Source organism: Eubalaena glacialis, chromosome 10, assembly GCF_028564815.1.
Source record: "Eubalaena glacialis isolate mEubGla1 chromosome 10, mEubGla1.1.hap2.+ XY, whole genome shotgun sequence".
In the NCBI taxonomy this organism is placed as follows: domain Eukaryota; kingdom Metazoa; phylum Chordata; class Mammalia; order Artiodactyla; family Balaenidae; genus Eubalaena; species Eubalaena glacialis.
This window is the reverse complement of record NC_083725.1, coordinates 94121858-94146206: the sequence shown is the minus strand read 5'-3', so window position 1 is coordinate 94146206 and position 24349 is coordinate 94121858. Positions and strand designations below refer to the sequence as shown.

The 24349-nt window shown below is 36.4% G+C and overlaps 1 protein-coding gene across 1 annotated transcript in view; it reads left to right on the top strand.

The window, feature by feature from the left end:
- The window catches only part of DCDC1 (doublecortin domain containing 1), a 424949-nt gene extending 410655 nt beyond the window's left edge, over positions 1 to 14294 (top strand). Inside the window, exons 29-34 of the mRNA XM_061201531.1 lie at positions 1804 to 1974; positions 7099 to 7284; positions 8681 to 8884; positions 10070 to 10262; positions 13414 to 13572; positions 14293 to 14294. Of these exons, the coding sequence (XP_061057514.1) occupies positions 1804 to 1974; positions 7099 to 7284; positions 8681 to 8884; positions 10070 to 10262; positions 13414 to 13572; positions 14293 to 14294 (915 nt within the window). The remainder of the gene's footprint in view (positions 1 to 1803; positions 1975 to 7098; positions 7285 to 8680; positions 8885 to 10069; positions 10263 to 13413; positions 13573 to 14292) is intronic.
- The last annotated feature ends 10055 nt before the right edge of the window (positions 14295 to 24349 follow it).

The window sequence follows — 24349 nt, the reverse complement described above, 5'->3', positions numbered from 1 at the left end:
TTAACATTCTTTATTTTAAAGTCTATTTTATCTGATTTGAGTATTGCTACTGCAGCTTTCTTTTGATTTCCATTTGCATGGGATATCTTTTTCCATCCACTCACTTTCAGTCTGTATGTGTCCCTAGGTCTGAATTGGGTCTCTTGTAGACAGTATATAGATGGGTCTTGTTTTTGTATCCATACAGCAAGCCTGTGTCTTTTGGTTGGAGCATTTAATACATTCACGTTTAAGGTAATTATCGATATGTATGTTCCTCTGACCATTTTCTTAATTGTTTTGGGTTTCTTTTTGTAGGTCCTTTTCTTCTCTTGTGTTTCCCACTTAGAGAAGTTCCTTTAGCATTTGTTGTAAGGCTGGTTTGGTGGTGCTGAATTCTCTTAGCTTTTGCTTGTCTGTAAAGCTTTCTATTTCTCCATCGAATCTGAATGAGATCCTTGCCAGGTAGAGTAATCTTGGTTGTAGGTTCTTCCCTTTCATCACTTTAAGTATATCATGCCACTCCCTTCTGGCTTGTAGAGTTTCTACTGAGAAATCAGCTGTTAACCTTATGGGAGTTCCCTCGTATGTTATTTGTCGTTTTTCCCTTGCTGCTTTCAATAATTTTTCTTTGTCTTTAATTTTTGCCAGTTTGATTACTATGTGTCTCAGCGTGTTCCTCTTTGGGTTTATCCTGTATGGGACTGTCTGCATTTCCTGGACTTGGGTGGCTATTTCCTTTCCCATGTTAGGGAAGTTTTCGACTATAATCTCTTCAAATATTTTCTCAGGTTCTTTCTCTCTCTCTTCTCCTTCTGGGACCCCTATAATGCGAATGTTGTTGCATTTAATGTTGTCCCAGAGGTCTCTTAGGCTGTCTTCATTTCTTTTCATTCTTTTTTCTTTATTCTCTTCCACAGCAGTGAATTCCACCATTCTGTCTTCCAGGTCACTTATCCGTTCTTCTGCCTCAGTTATTCTGCTTTTGATTCCTTCTAGTGTAGTTTTCATTTCAGTTATTGTATTGTTCATGGCTGTTTGTTTGTTCTTAATTCTTCTAGGTCTTTTTTAAACATTTCTTGCATTTTCTCGATCTTTGCCTCCATTCTTTTTCCGAGTTCCTGGATCATCTTCACTATCATTATTCTGAATTCTTTTTCTGGAAGGTTGCCTATCTCCACTTCACTTAGTTGTTTTTCTGGGGTTTTATCTTGTTCCTTCATCTGGTACATAGCCCTCTGCCTTTTCGTCTTATCTATCTTTCTGTGAATGTGGTTTTTGTTCCACAGGCTGTAGGATTGTAGTTCTTCTTGCTTCTGCTGTCTGCCCTCTGGTGGATGAGGCTATCTAAGAGGCTTGTGCAAGCTCCCTGATGGGAGGGCGATCCTGTTCCTTTATTAGAAATTCTACTTGAGTTTGTTCTCAAGGAGCTATGGATTTACACAAAGGTTTATTTTATGATTGTTGATTGCTCTTTTGCTTATACTAAGGAAAATCTGAGAAACAATCTACATGTTTAACTATTGGATATTAGTAAAATAAAATACCCTAGGATCAAATAGTATATATCCTTTAAAAAAAAGAAAACAAAACAAAAAACTAATGCCGTTACCAAATTGTGTGTATTTTGTGATTACATTTTTGTAAATCCAAGAATGCATATATATATGTATAATCATAAAATATCAATAGTAGTTATCACTACATAGTAGAGTTTTGAGTAATTATCTGTACTTTCTGACTTTATGCAATGAAAACTAGGACTGCTGTAAACAAATCATAACCTCTCCTATTTGACTCCATATTTTTTCTCATTTTTTTCAGAAATACAAACAACATAACAATGGGACTTCTAATCAAAAGTGGAATTACATGAAAAATATGAAAGCTTTTATGGCCTTTCATAGCACTACACTGGATAAGGAAGTCACAGCAGCAAATTATGCTGGTATTTGTACATCCTCTGTGATTAAAGAAAAACACATTGATCAACCAGTAAGTGGTTCCTTCCTACTGAGGACAAAAAAGAGGGGGGGGGGGGGAATGGATAAGTTTAATAAAGCAAGGAATTTTTTTTCCAGAAAACCTTAAGTTCACACAAATTAAACACTGACTTGTGAGTGGAATCATTTAGACTCTGTAATTCTGGTTAGGAAAGAATGAAGGAATATTGATATTACCCTCTGCCTATATTGTTTTGATGGCTCCCTATCACCATCACCATCTCTGGTTCATCATCGGCTCACCAGAATAGGCATGAAGCAGGATAATCACACATACTTCACTCCCACAGGTGTGCTTGCCACACTCGATGTCACTCCACTCCAGAAAGCATATTAAAATGCCAATGATTGTAAGTTGCTTTATATTACATTATACCAAGCATAGGGCTAAGTATGATATACTCTAATTTTAAAAGAAATAATTTCTCAAGTTTGGTCCTTTAATTTTTATTAGTAAGGAATTATTTGCACCATACTTTACAGATACCTGAGATATTTGTGGGTCAGTGGATCAAGGCACCTTGCTATTGTTGATAACCATTGGCCTACAGAAACCGAAATCTCATAATGTATGTACATTACAAGACTGCCCAAGACCCTCTTTACTGTTCCCCTCAGTCGTCTCTAAACCACTGCTGCTTCTTCACTCGTCATTCCCTGGCTCTACTGAATAAGAGATGTCAAATGTACCATACCATTATGCATGTCTCTGGTTTCAACTATGCTATCCCCCCCGACCTTTTCTCCTTTGTCTGTGATCTCATACCTGTTAGCCAATATGCTGCCAAAGACTGCTGAAGTCATCTTAAAAAGAATCGAGTCAACTTGAAAAGGCTCCAAAGATGAGACAATTTAAGCATCAATATGACTGTTGAATGCAGTGGATTGACATACATTAGATATGTTTAAATCCATATGTTCATAGAGATATTAAACAACAGCAACAACAACAACTCAATTTGTCACAATTAGATGATGCTAAGGAACGAATTTGTTACTTTGAAAACCAGTAGATAAAGAATCAAGCATTTATTTTTCCCTTCCTTTATGAACCGTACCTCAAGATAACAAAACAGTTGACAAGAAGAAGCTTCACTTCGTAGAAATACCCCAGCTAATACATGAGTAAAGTATGAGGAAATCAGAATATCATTATACTGTGAACTTTAATAAATTAATGGATCTAGGCAGTGATCATCAGTAGCTATTAACATAACACAAAGAGACAAAAGAGTTGCTCCTTGATAGAAATACACTGTACCATTTATGAAGGGGTCTTGCCCCCCCAAATCTAACTGGAGAAAATGTACAACGAATAATTACAACAAAAGAAAAAAGAAAAAGAAATGAGGAATGTGAAGATTCAGAGAGACTTAAGAGGTATTTAAACTAATTATAAGGTATTGGCCTTATTGTGATTCTCTTTCAAATAAGTTGTAAGGGAGTGAGAGAATTGTAGAAATTTGAATACTGACTGAATATTTGATTATATTAGGGTATTGTTATTATTAATTTTAGGCGTGATGTTATAGTTATGATAAAAGAGTTCTTATTTGAAATTTGGGAAGGATAAAACTTCCCAATTTTCAACAATATTTCTTCTAAAAGATTATAACTTTCCTTTCCTACTAGTTAAATGATAACCTATCTGATAGAAATTAATATGGTTAATCTGAAGAGTACAATAATATATCAATTCTGAGATTCACAAATTTAAAAAAATGCTTATCTCTCTTGGGCCTGGGAAAACCAACTCTCTACACAAAGGCTCTAAGTCAGTAATTAATTCTTAACCTTTTCAGAGATGTAGATCTCATTGAGAGTCTCGTGAAAATTATGGATATTCTTTCCCCCCAAAATGCACATGTGTACACAGCACTTTTCGTATAAAATTTTAGGGAGTTTATAGACTCCCCTTGAAATCCAGTTTGGACATAGGGTAAGAACTTCTTCTCTAGGCCACATTTGCTTGGCAAGCTTAGAAAAGAAAACTAATACGAAGTAACTATTATATGCTGGAAAGCTATTGTATGTTAGATACTGATGCAATATTAGTTATTTTTACATAGATTATCTTATAATAAATAATATAACATAAATAATAAATATAAACAATATCAATAATTCATTAAATTAAGATTGATGAAGAAACTGAATAATTTATTCACAGTCACACTAGCTATTATATATACAGTAAGGGTCATTGTTGATCAGACAAACTCCATGTTACAGACCATATTTCTATAAGGTCAAATGAACAGAGCAAGTTAGTCATTTCAATAAATCAAGGAAATTTTATAGAGGAAAATAATCAGTCAAACCAATTGCTTGGTATTCTGTGTATAGAGCCAGCAGCTGACTTGCTGAACTTTCAAACTCTGTTTGCATTCTGTAGACATAGCCTAACCTAGGGAGCTACCCCAGTGTATTGCATTTTCCTTACCACCAGCAGTTTAAATGTGTTAAGGGTGAATGAATTAACCAAAAATTCAGTTGGCATTGTGTACGTGCACCAATGCCCAAATAAAACAATTTGGGAACCATCAAAATAGTAGCACCACAGTCATAGGGATTGATGTCTTAATGAATGAAAATACATTTTCTAGATACTTTCAATAGGCTTCTTTAGTGTAATAAGATATATCATTGGCACACAATTCATCATGAAGTCCATGTTTTTCTGTACAAATTATTCTATATGTAGTATTCATTCAATTCCATCTGAGAGGAGATGTTTTAATTTTCTGTCTCCCAGTAATTTTTAGGAAAATGGAAATAAGATGTGCATATAGAGAAATCCATAGTGGAACTTAAGAATTACATCTTCAAAAGTATCATCTAAATGTTGGCTTTGAATTGAGGTAGCTTTAAGTATTTAATGGAATAGTTGAAGAAATATGACAAAGGCAAAAAAGCCAAAAACTTGGAATCAGAAGTCACAGCTTTGTATTTCAGCTCTGCCACATACTACTTGGATATCCTTGGATTAAAAACTTCCCTCTCTTAGCTTTTGTTTTCTCATCTGTAAATTGAGAATGATATTAACTCCGGCTGTACTTAACTTTTAGCCTTGTGAGGAAGAAAGCAAATCAGAGAGTCTATATAAAAGTACTTTAAAATGTTCATGCATATTCAAGAGTAGAGAGACTAGTTCAGTGAATTCTCATGTACCTATCATCCAAATTCAACTATTATCAAGGTTTTGCAATATTTACAAATCCTAGACATGATACCATTTCACCTCAAACTTAAGCATGCACCTGTAAAAATTTGACCATTTTCTTACATTACCATTATGCCATTATCACCTAATAAAATTAACAGTAATTTTTTGGCCATCTACTGCCCTGTTCATAATAAAATTTCCCAGGTTTCCTAAAAAATTCTTCTTATGGTTGGTTGGTTTGAGTCAGGATTCAAACAAGGTCCCTATGTGACACTGGTCGCAGAATCCATCCTATAGAATGCCTCTTGTTTGGATTTTTCTGTTTGCTTCCTATGGCATCCTTTAACCTGTTTCTCTGGCTCCCATAACGCCTATAAAAGATATTTAGCACTGGCCTTTAATTATATTTATGTTCAGCATTTTTTGGACAAGAATCTTCATAGGTTTTACTGTGTATTTCATATTTATCACTTATGCAGGGATACAGTGTGGATTTTCCATGGGTTCAGGTGATTACAACCTAATCTCACATCAAAAAACAATTCCCAATGACTTTTCATTTAGTGTTGGCTTTTTTGTGATCTTTGTCTAAATCAGTAATTTCATTAGAAGTTTCAAAAGGGTCAATTTTAAAAAGTTCTATTGCTTTCCCTTACATATATTAACTGAACTTTTAATGTAAGGAAGAACTTTACCTCTTCAACTAGGTATTTGACTGCCCAGAAATATGGTTTGTAAAGGATGGTAGGATAAATGCTTAAATTGTTCTATCTAACTTATCTATTGTAGTATAACAAATCACCTGAAAATTTAGTGGCTTAAGCCAACAACCATTTTTATGCTCTGAGTCAACAATTTGGGCTACGTTGGACTGGGCAGTTCTGCTGGTCTTGCCCAGGGTCACTAATGTGGCTGTAGTTATCTGGTGGCACACCAGTAGTTTGGTGGTTCTATGGTGTCTGAATGGTCAAATCACATGTCTGGTGGGGGCCTTAGTTCTCCTCAAGGCTTCTTAAGTAGGCTAGCTCAAGTGAGCTCACGTTACGGTCTCAGGCTTCCAAATGCAGCCAAAAAAGAATAAGCTGAAATGTGCAAGCACTTCTTATGCATCTGCTTGCATCACATTTGCTAATGCTACATTGGCCACAGCAAGTCACATGGCCTTGCCCAGATTCAAGGAAAGGAGGAAAGGAGAAAGGAACTCTATTTCTTGATTGGAGGAACAGCAAAATGACATTTCAAAAGGGCATGCAAAGAATGGGATGGTTTTACTATGGCCATCTTTGCAAATAATCTGCCACAATTTCTAATGGCCAATTTCAGAGTTGTAAATTGGTGCCAGTTTACTTCTAATGGACTCCAGTAAGTAGTGGTTTTGTTTTTATTTGTTTGTTGACTTTTTTGTTGCTTTTTTTTTTTTTTTTTTACTTATCTTTTTAACATGATTATGAACTCACGGGACTTTACCTATTCAAACATATTTAAAGTGTTTTGGTTATCATTTTATTTTACTCCCAAATTGTCCCACTTTGGGCCAGTGGAATGTCCTTCATGTTGGCACCTGTGTCTTTTTTGACATAATGCCTTTACTTTTGGATGGCTTCTTTTTTTCTGGGCACGCAAGAAATCCTTGCTTGTCTTGTATATTTCTTGCCCCAAATCTGGAATTGGCCATTCCTCCAAGAAACTCTGATTCTGGATACAAGTTATACTCATTGATATTGAATTGTCATTGCCTCTAGGCTTTTTCAGTCAACAGCGTTTGGAAATATTTTGCTCTATAATATAATAATTAATAATTAGAGAGCAAAATAATTCATTCATGTTGAGATTTCAAATTTAGCATTTGGGGATCATAAAAGTGCTTTATTTGTATGGTAAAGTATTCTACAAAAGTGCTTTCATAATTTAGATGCATCCAAATAAAAACATCTTTACCTCCATTTTCAGGGATACTATTATCTCTCACCCAGTGGAAAGAAAAAAACAATGCTCTGTTTGGCATGTGGGCAATCCATGAGAGCAGAGAAGAGACTGAAACTGTTGCTTCCAGGGCTGCCATTCCTCTGTGCCTCAGGCTTCGAGACCCAGAAGCCCTTCTCACAAGGACCTTTCAAGGTCATCGATGTGGCCAGAGTATGTAATGATCTGAGCTCTGCTAATACATGTGTGACATCAGTTTGGAAACTTTGATACATTCATTATTTGCCTTACACTTAAGTTCATCTCCACTCATCCAATTCATCTTTCGTTGATGCACCTTTACCATTCCACCTGCATTGATTTCCTTTTCCCCATTGTAACTTAAAATACATTACCTGTTAATAGTTCAATATACTCTTTGAAGTTAATTGGGCACTTCTGCAGCTTTAATCATCTCCTGACACCTTGCACTACTCCCTGTGTTGCTTTTAGATGAGGGAGTAACTGCAAATCTTAGTGGAGTAGCTTTTTGCCTATATCCACAGGGTAAACTCCTTTTTTCCTAGTATTTTCAGGGCTAATTTGATCTGTTGTTGTTAATGACTCTTCAGGTTGGGTGCCTGAATTCATGCATTCATGTCTAATACTATTTATAGCTCATGGAGAAAATAATCTCTGCTGCTTTCCTGTGATCTTAATTTAAAATGGCACCATTTAAAAAATCCTTTCCTTCAAGTTTAGAAGTGAGAAGAGCTAAGAGGAACTTACACAACTGTATAAAAAGGAGCAATTCCTTAGGGGTGGGAACCTTCCGCCTGGTGTGCTCTTCAGGGCTTGCTGGTCTTATTCCCAGGTCACTGTCCTCTCTCCCCTAAACCTGATACACATTGCAGAAGAGCAGGATAGTAACAGTTGCAATAAACATCAACTGAAACAATAACTGAAGGAAAGGGGGAGTCAGTCCTCTGGGAAAGCCTGCAGGCATTTGGCTTTGCTTTGGTGACAGTAGGGTTGTGTTAAGGAGGTGGGGGTGAGCTGATCGGAAAGAATCCCCAGTGTTACCGCATCTTGTACACAACTTCTCCCTCAGGGAAGCTTCCTGAGTAGCAATGAAAAGGAAGATGTGAAGTGTGGCATTCACCACCCTCATTATCATGTGGTTAAGGCTACACTCATTCCCCTCCTCATTCATCAATATCTGCCACCATAGGATGGCATCATCCTAAAGTTAAAGATTAAGAGAATATCTTTACTACTAGTGTCCATTACTTCAACCCCAGGCTCTCTCTGGCCCTGGCATCCTTCTTCCCCATCTCCTGTCCAGGGGAAGAAAAAGTAGAAAACAGGAGAAGGCCAGAAACACAAGCCAGAGGCCCAAAGTCATCTAGAGACTCAGTGACAGGGCTGGAAAGAGAACTGAGGAGTTCGGACCCAATGTCCTTCCCACTACAGCACCTAATACTTTTAGCATATGAAGTGAACATTTCAAAATTTAGTTGCCACACCCATGTACACACACAAATCAAGAGGCTGAAGTATAACAAAATAATAAAACTAAAAGAAAAAATGTTTGAGTTGATCTATGTTGTTGTTTTTTTAAAAAAATCAGGCTGATTTATCTTCTTATGAGGCTGAAAACACTTTAAGTTATTATGAAGAACGTCTGTTATCTTTACGGATGAAGACCTGCACGCAAGTTGTATCTCATAGTGGCATGGCAGTTACTCACCAGAAGGCAGTGAAAATAATTGCATACAAAAATGGAGATGGATATCGAAATGGGAAGTTAATTATGGCTGGAACATTCCCCATGGTAAGTGGCTATCACTTAAATGCTTCTCGAATCCTCAGAGGTAATGATAATGGTGATTTTTCTGACAAGAAAAAAAGCAGTGAGATTGAGTGACAAATATCCCTAGCCAGTTTTACCAATTGAAGCTGCTGAGATCAAGATCTCTGTTTTCTTAAAGATGTTATTTTTGATTGTATTTCTTCGGATACAGACTTAGAAAAATGAGAAACAGAAAGCCTTTTTTGCCTTCCTTCCCCTTCCAGCTTCAAGTTGTATGTCAGCTCAGTATCCTAAGAGATGCCACCTCCTTTATCATCTGGAGAATCAGAGCACTAATTTGTTGATAGGGGGTTTCATTTCATTTTCAAATTGGAGAGGCAGGAGTTGTGCTAGGAGGGAACATGTGATTTCTGTCTTAGAGGCTGCTCCCCACAGCCATGGGAAGGGAGGAGAGTCCCCAGGGCCCAAACCTAGCCTTGTCCTTCCATTGCATGATGGTTGTCTTGTGTCTGTACATTCTGGCCAATACCTTTAACAACGTATTTTACAAGCAATATTAAATATGATATGGAGTTACCCTGGAGACTTCCTTGCAAATACACACACACACATAATCGTTCACTCACCCCACTGAGTACGAATAGATTTTTTTATTAAGATACTGTTGTTCAATGGACTAAGCAAAGAACAAAATTTAGCAACTCCAGAATTCACCCTGGGACCCTGGCTTTTGTGGTCTTGGGCAAAAATATTAACCTTTCAGCCTGATTTCCCATCTGCCAAATGGAAGTAATAATGTGTCAGTTCTTGGTTTGAAAGTCAAGTACTCATTTATTTTAAAGCAGTTCATCTGAAGTGTTAGAATAATTTTATTCATTCTTAAGCACACAACTGAAAGTGGATTTCTAGGTTTACACTTCTTAGGAAATAAATACTCTGATGATAAAATGTATTAACATACAATAGCTGCTGTGTTAAATTTTTGGAGCTAAGAATTTTCACAGCTGGATTGGACTAATTTGTGAGATTATGTAGGACAATCCAATATCAAAAATCATCTCTAATCAAAGATCAGGTTGGTAGCTATTGCTTTCTATTTTCTCAAATTAAAGGATTTTCTCAGAGTTCTAAAATAACACGCTCGTCATGATTATTCTCAGTTCTACCACTATTTCTTCTCAGTTCCTTATAGTCTGTGGTTTTTAGCTGCTTGCAGAATGCACGGAACAACTTGGTCTTGCCAGAGCAGCCTCCAAAGTGTATACCAAAGATGGAACCACAATCCTTTCCTTGTGGGATTTGGTTCTATGGGCTCTTGATAAATCTTTTATCCAGAGAGACTCTGAGGAACAAAAGGAAGAGGCAGCCCCTGTTGGAACAAAAGAGACACCTGTTAAAAGTATGGAAGGTTGGTTACATTCTACAGGATTTAGCTGATTCTACTTATGTTTGATCATGTGAAAGTTAAATGTAATTCTTTCATTCAGTCACCCCTTCAAGAGTTAGAAAAATCACAGGAAGCTACTCATATGAAATTATCATAATGTTTTTACCTTGCAGAAAAATAAGAAAAAATTTTTTTAATGTAAATTTGATTTCAGCACCAAAAAAATAAATAAATTGCCTAGAATTTATAAAATATGTTTGACAGTTTAGCTACTTTATGCAACATGAGCAGGTTCTGTTCTTAAATTCAGAACCCAAACCAACTGGAGACCGCTTAAGAAAGTGGGACTAGATCAATGCAAATCTCTTCCTACTATTAGAAGAGAAGGTGTCCTCTCCACACCGCCTGTCCTCCAACTCCCCTCCCCCGTCTCCACTGCTCCTATGAACTCCCAGAAGCTACAGCAAATGCACCCCTATCACAGCTCCTAGCACATTGTGTTATAATTATCTGTCTACATCTTTGTGCGTTTCATTAGACTAGGTACAACTTGAGGGCAGGGCCTGTGTCCCCAACAACAATTTGCTAAATGAAAAAGAGTCTTGCTAGCAGTGATTCGGCGGTTGTCTCAGGTTTCCATTGTTGTGTTGAGAGGCATGGTTTAGAGGTTAAGAATGTGGGTTTTGGAGCTGAAAATACCAGGGTTCAGCGCCTGCCTGTCACTTGTTAGATGAGTGATCGTGGGTACTCTCTGTACCTCAGTTCCCTCATTTGTAAAATGAGGACACTAATAGTCACATGAATATATACTAGTTCAGTCTTCATAAATATGAATTTGTATTCATAAGAATATATATGAATATGAATATATATGCATATGAATATATATCACTTAGATTAATGCCTGGTTGATACTTAGCAATTTAATAATATTAGTTATCATTATTGTGTGTAGGATTCAGTAGGAAAAACCCACTCCTTCCTCTGTGTCTCTCCTTTATTCTCATACTACTATCCCATTCACGGTGGTTCTGACACCAGACCTGTGGGGGTTTTTCCCACACCAACTCCCACACCATCTAGCTGGATGTCCTACAATTTAACTCAATTCTGACACTACCTACCTGGAGATAAAGTCAGATCCCACAGGTTAAGGGCCCAGTCTCACAACACTGCTTCCCACTCACCCCATTTCAGAGGTCCAGACCTGTGCTTCTGACTGAGTGGCTATAAATTGGCTCCCTCCTCAGGTTCAATTAATTTGCTAGAGCAGCTCACAGAACTCAAGAAAACTGTTTACTTACTGTTTACCTATTTATTATAAAAGGATATGGTAAAGGATACAGATGAAAATCCAGGTGAAAGAGAAGCATAGGGTAAGGTACGTGGGAAAGGGCATGAAGATTCCATGTTTTCTCTGACACTCCACTCTCCCAGCATCTCCATGTGTTCACCAAACAAGAAGCTTTCTGAACCGTGTACTTTGGGGATTTTTATGGAGACTTCATCATGTAGGCATGATTGATCATCAACTCCATTTCTAGTCCCTCTCTGGAGAATGGGGAGTAGGGTTGAAAATTCCAAGTTTCTAATCATGGCTTGGACTTTCTGGTGACCATCCCCCATCCAGGAGCCCACCAAGATTCATCTCATTAGAACAAAAGACACTGCTAGCACCCAGGAAATTCCAAAGAATTTAGGAGCTCTGTGTCAGGAATTAGAACAAAAGATGCCCCTAGTGCTCTTTACCACTTAGGAAATTACAAGAATTTTAGGAGCTCTGTGTCAGGAACTGGGGGCAGAGACCAATATTTTTTTCTATTATTTTATAATGATATTATTTGTTTGGTTTTCTAATGAGTTTTAAAAAATAATTATGTGAATATTTAATGCCTAGCTGATCACTAAAGCATATAGTTCTGCCTTTATTTGGCATGTGGAATATCTGATCTCCAGGTTCTGGAAGATTTAAAATGTCAAACATTCTTCTTTCAAATTCTTATTTAAAACCTGCTTGGAGGTAATGTTATTCATGCAGGTCTACCAAGAGGGTATGGCCATCCCTTCCCCTCATATTCTAAAGGTTATCCTTGAATCAGGCAGGGGCATTAGCTGGCTGTCCCCTTTACTGAATCATGACTTGGAGTTATGACATCGGTTTGCATTGAGGAAATTAAAAGAAACAGGCATCAATCAAAAACTCAGTGTCATGCTTACTATAAAGGCGGTGGTTAAAGGCACTGGCTCTGGAAGCAGATGGCCTTGATTCTAATTCTGGCTCTGCCCCCACCTGGCTATGTGACTAAATCTCAGTTACTGTACAAAAGAGGAGTGGACCTACCTCAGAGTATCATTTTGAGAATTATATGTGATAATGTATATAGAGGTCTTACTAAAATACCCAACACATAGTAAGTTCTCAATATGTACTAATTATATAGTAGGATACTGTTTGCTGTATCACAAATAACCCCTTTATGAAGACCCTGAAATAAATTTCTCTAAGATCTCAGGACCAGGAAAGTTGTATCTTGAGGAATTTCTCTCTCTCTGTCAGCCATGTGTATCTTGAAATGGTGTTTTCCTCTTTGATTTAGCCACAAGGATTCTCAGCGCCCAAATAGTGCTTTATCTCCAGCAAATAAAAACAGTGTGGTATTCATGTCTAGTATCATAATGATGATAAAAATATTACCTAGCATTTTTTGGATGCTTGCACAATTAACTAGACCAAATATTATTCTAAACACTTTCCTTTTTATAATCATCCCAACAGCAGAATGAGATAGATACTCTCTGAAACACCTTATCTCTGGCTTTGGTCTATTCCTATACTCCTTTCTCCCCTTCCTTGCTTTTTTATCTCTTTATTTTATCCCTTTTCAGAGTAGATATTTTGGTAAGCTACCTCATATTTTTTTCATAACTAGATAAAGTGTAAGGAAGGAATTAAAATATATATTTACAATAAGATTTGTTTAAATTATTTAGTTGCATATGAAGTTTCTGATCAAATTTATGTATTTGCATCTGGTTTTGGCATTAACCTGTTTAAATCAAGTCATTAATGAAGAATAAAATATTTTGAATAAACAAGTGAATTCAGCAAGCAAATTTATTCATTATTCATTGAACAATAGTAAATGTGTCATTTGTTTCCCAGGAACCACAAGAATGAAAGTGAAAACCAAATTATTTCCAAAGTCTGTGACATCTGATAGTTTGGATGATATAGATAAGTCTTTGCTCACCCTCATCCTCAGAAATCCTATTGCCATCTGGGTATCTTGTGGTGAACCATTTCTAAGTCCGAATGGTAAGTGTTTTGTTTTTGCTTTCTTTCAAGCAAGTGCATAAAGAGAGAGAGAAATAAATTTTTTGTCACCATAAGAAAATCAATTAAATGTGTATAATGTCAATATAATAACATCACATTTATGCAAAGAACGGGAGGTTCATCGATTAACATGTGCACAAGGATAGCTATACTCCTATATTTGCACAATTGCCTGTTTTTTTCTTACTGGAATGGAGTATTCTGCATGGAAAGTGTCTAATTTCATTGATAAAGAGATCCTTGGTCTATGAGACTGAGAATAATGATATACATTAGAAAATAACAAATGAGTTTAATTCACACTGAAGACGACCTGTCTGCACATTTTCATTTTTAAGAATTGCACCCTTTAGGCAGTAGGTGGATGTTTAAAAAAATGAATGGTTCCAAGGAAGGCTTTCATCACCTCCAAATAGTTTGTGGAAATAGAAAATGAAATATGGCTATTGCATATGGTAAATCTGTATAATAAAACAGCACTGTTCTTCTTTTTCCCCCTCCATTCCATAAAAAGTGCCTTAAGCCCTGTCATCTTTCAAATGAAGTTTCTTTTAATGACCCTTACCTTTTAATTACTTGTTTCTAATTGAATCTGTTTCTTGGAGCAGAAAGTTCTTTATAAATTATTGGCTTGCATGATAAATTACTGTTGATAAGAAGAATGCAAGATAAAATATCATTTTTTTTTAAATTCTAGCTTTGAAGAAAGCAGAAAAAATAGAAAAACAGAACTGGCTAAAAAAGGACAAAATTTTGGCTGATCTAGACACTATGAAACACAAACTGAGACAGTTAAAAGGTCAGTATGAACTAAATCAGGTATCACCATGTTTAATTCTAAATGTAACCTTAATTTGCTGGTAGTTTTTTTTTACCATTAGATACCAGATGTTTAACTGAATATTATATATTGTGTTACAGAAGTCACTTGAGCAAGTCTAAAACCTATTAATATATCTTTTCAGTACTGATTTTATATTTGTAAATTTTATATTAAAATGAATATCACATGATTTATATATACATTTTTAAAATTTGGAGGATGTGTGGATCATATAACCACCCTATTGGTTTTGAAACAATTCCTGAACTGACATTTTATGGACTTTGGAATTAGTCATTAAACAAAACTTTCTGTTATTTCTTGGGTATTGCTTGGGAAGAAGTTTTGTTAAATAATCTGAGTGAGGAAGTACTAAATTCTTCAAAGATTAGTGTCTTTATCACAGAAGGGAGGTATCTTGTTATGCGGCATAAGATATATTATTCATAGACAAAGTGATTGATTGACAATATTTGTCCTCTTCTTCCGTTCTCTTTGTCACAGAATCTTAAGTTCCTGATCTTATGTTATTCCCAGCACTTCAGACACCAAATGATTCTTTGGGGAATAAGTATGTTATGGACTTTAGTCTGGGAAGGAATACATTTCAGGCTCTGTAACTGCCATAGCAGGATTTCAGCTCCTGAGTAGCTGTACTGTCTGGTGTCAGAAACATGTGAATCTTACTTCAATAAATAAGACAATTAGTCCTAAGTGCACTAGACAGAACTCTGGGTTGAAATGGCTGTTTTTCAGTTTTTACCAAAAGAATTATTGGGTCTAACTGAAAAGCATCTATTACTATTGCTAACCTCTACTACTACAGCTACTTGACATTTTCACTTGAATGTCCCATAAGCATGTCCAAAACTGAAGTTAACACGTCACCATATAGTGACCATACCACCATTTCATTTCATATCATATCACACCAATGCCTCCTTCATTTCTTCTGTGGACATTACCACAATCCACTCAGGTGTTCCATCTCAAGGAGCTGGGAGTCATCCTTGGCATCTCCCACTCTCACTATCTCTAAGCAAATATCAGTAAGTCTTGTTGCTTTGAATCTGTTTTTTCAAATGAATTCTAAGGGTCTTGATTCCTACTGTCATTATCCAAGTTCAAGCTATCGTCATCTATTCTTTGGGTTACTGGGTTAGCTTTCTAACTGGTCTCCCTGCCTCCAGTCTTGACAGTAGTTTCCATCCTGTTCATAATGGTGACATTCTGGAACGGGAGTGATCATGCAAAAATGCAAAGGTGTTACGGTACTCCAGGCATAAAACCTTTCAAAGCTCTTATTATCTTTATGGCAAAAGTGAAACTCCTTAATGTTGTCCTTCATGATCTGGTTCTCTGGAAACTTCTCCCTCCCCTTATTACTTACTCCTCTCTACCCATTTGGACTTTTTTTTCAGTCCCCCAGACTTATCATGTGCTTTCTTAACTCTGAGCTTTTGAAACAATTCAGTTCCCTCTGCTTCAAATTTTTCTCTCTCCTGCTCTCTTGGATTGCTTCTCATTATTTACTTTTCAGCTTACTCATTATTTCTCCTAAAAGTCTTCCCTAACATTCTAAGTCAGGAATAGTGTGGTTTATCATACTCTTAACTTCCCCTGATAGCCCTTATCACTTTATTATACATACCTGATCATATGACTGTCTCTCCTATGTTACATTATAAATTCTATACCCTTCTAATTTGTTCTCTGAATTGTTGTAGAATTATTTAATTAAAGAATAAATGGAATTTCAACCATCCACTCCAATGAGCTTTCTAAGCTCTATTTCTTTATCAAATTAAATCAATAGAAAGTAACATATTAAAAATAGCACCTGGCAGAGTTGCTTTTACTGAATTCTGATTTTATATTATGTCTTTAGCTTTTATTATAATTATTTAAAAAGTATTTTAAAGGTCAGTTGGCCTCATCCACAATATCACTGTAGAAAACAGTCTTTTTAGTCAGATGGTGTCCATTATGGGGAAATCCATTAATGCAGTTTCTCATAAAATTTAGTACTAAGATAAATCTTGTCTCTACTGCTAAACTGTTATGTTTTCTGCTATTAAATGTAAATTCAGTGCTAACTTATAAAATACCTACTGTGAGGATGGTCTTTTCTAGTTGTTGGGATTAGGAGGAGAAATAATAGCAAGTTTAAATTCAGTTAACTGCAGTCCCTGTTGGATTGTGAGCTTCTGTTTTTTTTTCTTTTTTTAAAATTCAATCATTTTATCATTTTTTTTAACATCTTTATTGGAGTATAATTGCTTTACAATGTTGTGTTAGTTTCTGCTGTATAACAAAGTGAATCAGCTATACGTATACATGTATCCCCATATCTCCTCCCTCTTGCGTTTCCCTCCCACCCTCCCTATCCCACCCCTCTAGGTGGTCACAAAGCACCAAGCTGATCTCCCTGTGCTATGTGGCTGCTTCCCACTAGCTATCTATTTTACATTTGGTAGTGCATATATGTCAGTGCCACTCTCTCACTTCATCCCAGCTTACTCTTCCCCCTCCGTGTGTCCTCAAGTCCATTCTCTATGTCTGCGTCTTTATTCCTGTCCTGCCCCTAAGTTCTTCAGAACTTTTTTTTTAAGATTCCATGTATATGTGTTATCATATGGTATTAGTTTTTCTCTTTCTGATTTACTTCACTCTGTATGACAGACTCTAGGTCCATCCACCTCACTACAAATAACTCAATTTCGTTTCTTTTTATGGCTGGGTAATATTCCATTGTATATATGTGCCACATCTTCTTTATCCATTCATCTGTTGATGGACACTTAGGTTGCTTCCATGTCCTGGCTATTGTAAATAGTGCTGCAATGAAAATTGTAGTACATGACTCTTTTTGAATTATGGTTTTCTCAGAGTATATGCCCAGTAGTGGGATTGCTGGGTTGTATGGTAGTTCTATTTTTAGTTTTTTAAGGAACCTCCATACTGTTCTCCATAGTTGCTGTATCAATTCACATTCCCACCAACAGTGCAAGAGGGTTCCCTTTTCTTCACGCCCTCTCCAGCATTTATTGTTTGTAGATTTTTTTAATGATGGCCATTCTGACCGGTGTGAGGTGATACCTCATGGTAGTTTTGATTTGCATTTCTCTAATGATTAGTGATGTTGAGCATCCTTTCATGTGTTTGTTGACAATCTGTATATCTTCTTTGGAGAAATGTCTATTTAGGTCTTCTGCCCATTTTTGGATTGGGTTGTTTGTTTTTTTTGATATTGAGCTGTATAAGCTGCTTGTAAATTTTGCAGATTAATCCTTTGTCAGTTGCTTCATTTGCAAATATTTTCTCCCATTCTGAGGGTTGTCTTTTCATCTTGTTTATGGTTTCCTTTGCTGTGCAAAAGCTTTTAAGTTTCATTAGGTCCCATTTGTTTATTTTTGTTTTTATTTCCATTTCTTTAGGACGTGAGTCAAAAAGGATCTTGCTGTGATTTATGTCATAGAGTGATCTGCCTATGTTTTCCTCTAAGAGACCTATAGTGTCTGGCCTTACATTTAGGTCTTTAATCCATTTTGAGTTTATTTTTGTGTATGGTGTTAAGGAGTGTTCTAATTTCATTCTTTCACATTTAGCTGTCCAGTTTTCCCAGCACCACTTACTGAAGAGGCTGTCTTTTCTCCATTGTATATTCTTGCCTCCTTTATCAAAGATAAGGTGACCATATGTGTGTGGGTTTATCTCTGGGCTTTCTATCCTGTTCCATTGATCTATATATTTCTGGTTTTGTGCCAGTACCATACTGTCTTGATTACTGTAGCTTTGTAGTATAGTCTGAACTCAGGGAGCCTGATTCCTCCAGCTCCATTTTTCTTCCTCAAGATTGCTTTGGCTATTCGGCGTCTTTTGTGTCTCCCAACAAATTTTAAGATTTTTTGTTCTAGTTTGTGAAAAATGCCATTGATAGTTTGATAAGGATTGTATTGAATCTGTAGACTACTTTGGGTAGTATAGTCATTTTCACAATGTTGATTCTTCCAATCCAAGAACATGGTATATCTCTCCATCTGTTTGTATCATCTTTAATTTCTTTCATCAGTGTCTTATAGTTTTCTGCATACAGGCCTTTTGTCTCCTTAGGTAGGTTTATTCCTAGGTATTTTATTCTTTTTGTTGCAATGCTAAATGGGAGTGTTTCCTTAATTTCTCTTTCAGAGTTTCCATCATTAGTGTATAGGAATGCAAGATATTTCTGTGCATTAATTTTGTATCCTGCTACTTTATCAAATTCATTGATTAGCTCTAGTAGTTTTCTGGTAGCATCTTTAGGATTCTCTATGTATAGTCATGTCATCTGCAAACAGTGACACTTTTACTTCTTCTTTGCCGATTTGGATTCCTTTTATTTCTTTTTCTTCTCTGATTGCTATCGCTAAAACATACAAAACTATGTTGAATAATAGTGGTAAGAATGGGCAACCTTGTCTTGTTCCTGATCTTAGTGGAAATGCTTTCAGTTTTTCACCATTGAGAATGATGTTTGCTGTGGGTTTGTCATATATAGCCTTTATTATGTTGAGGTTAAGTTCCCTCTATTTCTGCTTTCTGGAGGGTTTTTATCATAAATGGGTGTTGAATTTTGTCAAAAGCTTTTTCTGCATCTATTGACATTATCATATGGTTTTTATCATTCAATTTGTTAATATGGTATATCACATTGATTGATTTGAATATACTGAAGAAGCCTTGCATTCCTGGGGTAAACCCCACTTGATCATGGTGTATGATCCTTTTCATGTGCTGTTGGATTCTGTTTGCTAGTGTTTTGTTGAGGATTTTTGCATCTATGTTCATCAGTGATATTGGCCTGTAGTTTTCTTTTTTTGTGACATCTTTGTCTGGTTTTGGTGTCAGGGTGATGGTGGCCTCGTAGAATGAGTTTGGGAGTGTTCCTCCCTCTGCTATATTTTGGAAGAGTTTGAGAAGGATAGGTGTTAGTTCTTTTGTAAATGGTTGGTAGAATTTGCCTGTGAATCCATCTGGTGCTGGGCTTTGGTTTGTTGGAAGATTTTTAATCACACTTTCAATTTCAGTGCTTGTGAGTGGTCTGTTTATATTTTCTATTTCTTCCTGGTTCAGGCTCGGAAGGTTGTGCTTTTCTAAGAATTTTTCCATTTCTTCTAGCTTGTCCATTTTATTGGCATATAGTTGCTTGTAGTAATCTCTCATGATCCTTTGTATTTCTGCAGTGTCAGTTGTTACTTCTCCTTTTTCATTTCTAATTCTGTTGATTTGAGTCTTTTTCCTTTTTTTCTTGATGAGTCTGGCTAATGGTTTATCAATTTTGTTTATCTTCTCAAAGAACCAGCTTTTAGTTTTATTGATCTTTGCTATTGTTTCCTTCATTTCTTTTTCATTTATTTCTGATCTGATCTTTATGATTTCTTTCCTTCTGCTAACTTTTGGGGTTTTTTGTTCTTCTTTCTCTAACTGCTTTAGGTGTAAGGTTAGGTTGTTTATTTGAGTTTTTTCTTGTTTCTTGAGGTAGGATTGTATTGCTATAATCTTCCCTCTTAGAACTGCTTTTGCTGCATCCCATAGGTTTTGGGTCATTGTGGTTTCATTGTCATTTGTTTCTAAATGTTTTTTGAATTCCTCTTTGATTTCGTCAGTGATCTCATGGTTATTTAGTAGTGTATTGTTTGGCCTCCATGTGTTTGTAATTTTTACAGGTTTTTTTTCCTGTAATTGATATCTAGTCTCATAGTGTTGTGTTCTGAAAGGATACTTGATACGATTTCAATTTTTTTAACTTTACCAAGGCTTGATTTGTTACCCAAGATATGATCTATCCTGGAGAATGTTCCATGAGCACTTGAGAAGAAAGTGTATTCTGTTGTTTTGGATGGAATGTTCTATAAATATCAATTAAGTCCATCTTATTTAATGTGTCATTTAAAGCTTGTGTTTCCTTATTCATTTTCATTTTGGATGATCTGTCCATTGGTGAAAGTGGGGTGTTAAAGTCCCCTACTATTATTGTGTTACTGTCGATTTCCCCTTTTATGGCTGTTAGCATTTGCTTTATGTATTGAGGTGCTCCTATGTTGGGTGCATAAATATTTACAATTGTTATATCTTCTTCTTGGATTGATCCCTTGATCATTATGTAGTGTCCTTCTTTGTATCTTGTAATAGTCTTTATTTTAAAGTCTGTTTTGTCTGTTATGAGAATTGCTACTTCAGCTTTCTTCTGATTTCCATTTGCATGGAATACCTTTTCCATCCCCTCACTTTCAGTCTGTATGTGTCCCTAGGTCTGAAATGGGTTTCTTGTAGACAGCATATATATAGGTCTTGTTTTTGTATCCATTCAGCCAATCTATGTCTTTTGGTTGGAACATTTAATCCATTTATATTTAAGGTAATTATCAATATGTATGTTCCTATTACCATTTTCTTAATTGTTTTGAGTTTGTTACTGTAGGTCTTTTCCTTCTCTTGTGTTTCCTGCCTAGAGAAGTTCCTTTAGCATTTGTTGTAAAGCTGGTTTGGTGCTGCTGAATTCTCTTAGCTTTTCTTGTCTGTAAAGCTTTTAATTTCTCCATCAAATCTGAATGAGATCCTTGCTGGGTAGAGTAATCTTGGTTGTAGGTTTTTCCCTTTCATCACTTTCAGTATGTCCTGCCACTCCCTTCTGGCTTGCAGAGTTTCTGCTAAAAGGTCAGCTGTTAACTTTTTGGGGATTCCCTTGCATGTTATTTGTTGCTTTCCCCTTGCTGTTGTTAATATTTTTTCTTTGTATTTAATTTTTGACAGTTTGATTAATATGTGTCTTGGCGTGTTTCTCCTTGGCTTTATCCTGTATGGGACTCTCTGCACTTCCTGGACCTGACTGACTCTTTCCTTTCCCATAGTAGGGAAGTTTTCAACTATAATCTCTTCAAATATTTTCTCAGTCCCTTTCTACCCCTACAATTCGAATGTTGGTGCATTTAATGTTGTCCCAGAAGTCTCTGAGACTGTCCTTTCTTTTCATTCTTTTTTCTTTATTCTGCTCTACAGTAGTTATTTCCACTATATTATCTTCCAGGTCATTTATCCATTCTTCTGCCTCAGTTATTCTGCTATTGATTCCTTCTAGAGAATTTTTAATTTCATTTATTGTGTTGTTCATCATTGTTTGTTTGCTCTTTAGTTCTTCTAGGTCCTTGTTAAACATTTCTTGTATCTTCTCCATTCTATTTCCAAGATTTTGGATCATCTTTACTATCATTACTCTGAATTCTTTTTCAGGTAGACTGCCTATTTCCTCTTCATTTTTTTGGTCTTGTGGGTTTTTACTTTGCTCCTTCATCTGCTGCATATTTCTCTGTCTTCTCATTTTGCTTAACTTACTGTGTTTGGGGTCTTCTTTTCGCAGGCTGCAGGTTCATAGTTCCCATTGTCTTCGGTGTCTGCCCCCATGGCTAAGGTTGGTTCAGTGGGTGTGTAGGCTTCCTGGTGGAGGGGCCTGTTGCCTGTGTTCTGGTGGATGAGGATGGATCTTGTCTTTCTGATGGGCTGGACCGCGTCCAGTGGTGTGTTTTGGGGTGTCTGTGAACTTATTATGATTTTAGGTAGCCTCTCTGCTAATGGTTGGGGTTGTGTTCCTGTCTTGCTAGTTGTTTGCCATGGGGTGTTCAGCACTGTAGCTTGCTGGTCACTGAGTGGAGCTGGGTCTTAGCGTTGAGACGGAGATCTCTGGGAGAGCTCTTGGCAACTGATATTACATGGGGCCGGGAGGTCTCTGGTGGTCTAATGTCCTGAGCTTGGCTCTCCCACCTCAGAGGCTCAGGCCTGACACCCGGCCAGTGCACCAAGACCCTGTCAGCCACATGGCTGGATGATGGGCAAGTCAGGAAGGAATTAGGTTTCCGGCCCTTGGATGGTGGCCGACTCAGGACTGGCTCTCCACAGGTCTGCCTCTGGATTGTGAGCTTCTTGAGCGTTGGATGAAAGAGGAGGTTTGGCAGGTATGAACAGTGACCAAATCAATTATATCGTATTATTATAAGGATTGGTAAATTCAACAAATTTTTATTGAGCGTATACTGTGTACAAAGTACTATGGTAAGCTGATTTTACATTTCATTTGTAAGCATGATCATTGCTAATATTAATGAAATAGTAGTAATAACTTTTTGGGGTTTTTATGATTAAGTTACAAATGTCGAATATTTACTACATGCTTAGTACAGAATGAATATTCAATAAACATTAGAACAGGGATTCCTGAGAAGGCAGTCCATTTTCCCAGGTGAGATCTTAAAAACAGATAAGCAAAACTGAGGGATGGCAGATCAGGCCAAAGTATCACCTTTGTTACATATAAAGGCAATGCTGGAACATTTTGTTTAGTGTGAGAGCTAAATGGATCTGCTAACTGAAACCCCAAATGAGGTGGACTAATCCTTTCAGGCACATATGGTGCTGAACCAGGATGGGCCCTCCCAGTAAAGGAGAGGTATGAGGAGAGCTGTCCAGGTGATATTTATAGTCTGAAAGAACAGCAAAGTACTCACGTTCTCTAGCTTTCCCCATTAATAGTTAGATATTATCTTCCCCCCCCGCCACCGATCTCATGTGAAATAAAACAGAATATATGGAAAATGTAATAAGAAAATAAAAAGTAATTTATTCAATACATTTTTGTTTTGTTTCTATTTGTTATTCTTACCTACATAAATGATAGTTTATTATGAAAATCTTTTGTGATGACATTTTGTCCCTTTATAAAAATTAGAGTGCAAATGCTTTCATTTTCTTAAGACCATTAGAAACAAGTTGACAAAAAACAATAATGCATATGTTTTTTGCTCTTTCTTATATTCAAATCCTGGCTCTTAACAGTGTAAATGATAAACTATTGGAGAACTGTCTTTAGTTGAGCAAAATTTTAGTGTTCAAAATGCATTATAAATAAAATATTTATTGAGATATTATCCACAAGAATTTATGTGTCATAAATTAATGTTGTCTGTACATTATGAATAGAGTCAGCTGAAAACTATATTTGGCATAAATTTGTGTTATGTATTTTTCTGGTGCCACTGTGCTCTTCTCCAAAACCTGTTGCCTAATGGCATTGTCACTGTAACTCATTGGCTGTTAATTCAGTCATGTTTTCTCCATAACCATAAATTGCATATGAATGCTTATTAGGTACATAGAGTTCTGATTTCCCTGAAAAGTCATTGCTGCCACCTATTTTTATTGCTGGACCTATTTCCACAAACTTGAGCTATAAGAGCACAAATGCGTTATCCTCTACAAATACTGAGTTATTTTCAAAAGGTTTTGTTCATAGTCACGGTGTGAAAACCTGCACATTATAAGTCTCCTGGCAACAAAATTAGGACTTAACGTCATTTCAGTATTTCTATTATTTTATCCACCTAAGTGTTACTTTCTCAAAAAAGCCTTTTCTGACACTTCAGACTAGGTCAGCAACCTGTTTTACATGCTTTTACACACCCTGTACTTCCATGGTGCAACACAGTTACAATGAGTTATTGGTGTAATCATTTCCTTGACATTTGCCTTCCTTACCAAAGTGTAAGCCTTTGAGGCAAGGACTTAGTCTCGAACATGTTTGTATTTGCACCATCCAGCACAATGCCTGACTCATACCTGGTGTTCAACATAGGTTTCTAGAAGGAACATACAAGAGAAAGCATTATTTGTACTTAAGAAGTTTCGAGATCAGTCTGAGACTCAGTGCTCAGTGTATCTTCAACCCAGAAAAAGAAAACAATTTAATAAGTGTGACCTTTAAACCTCTTTTATAATGATTTAAAGTGGTCTAGCTGAAAGAATGCATAAATTCAAATCACCACACTTATTAACTTATGCCTGTGATTCTTTAGAATACACCATTCCGATAAATATTTTCTCTTACCACAGCTTCTTAAGAGCCCAGAGGAC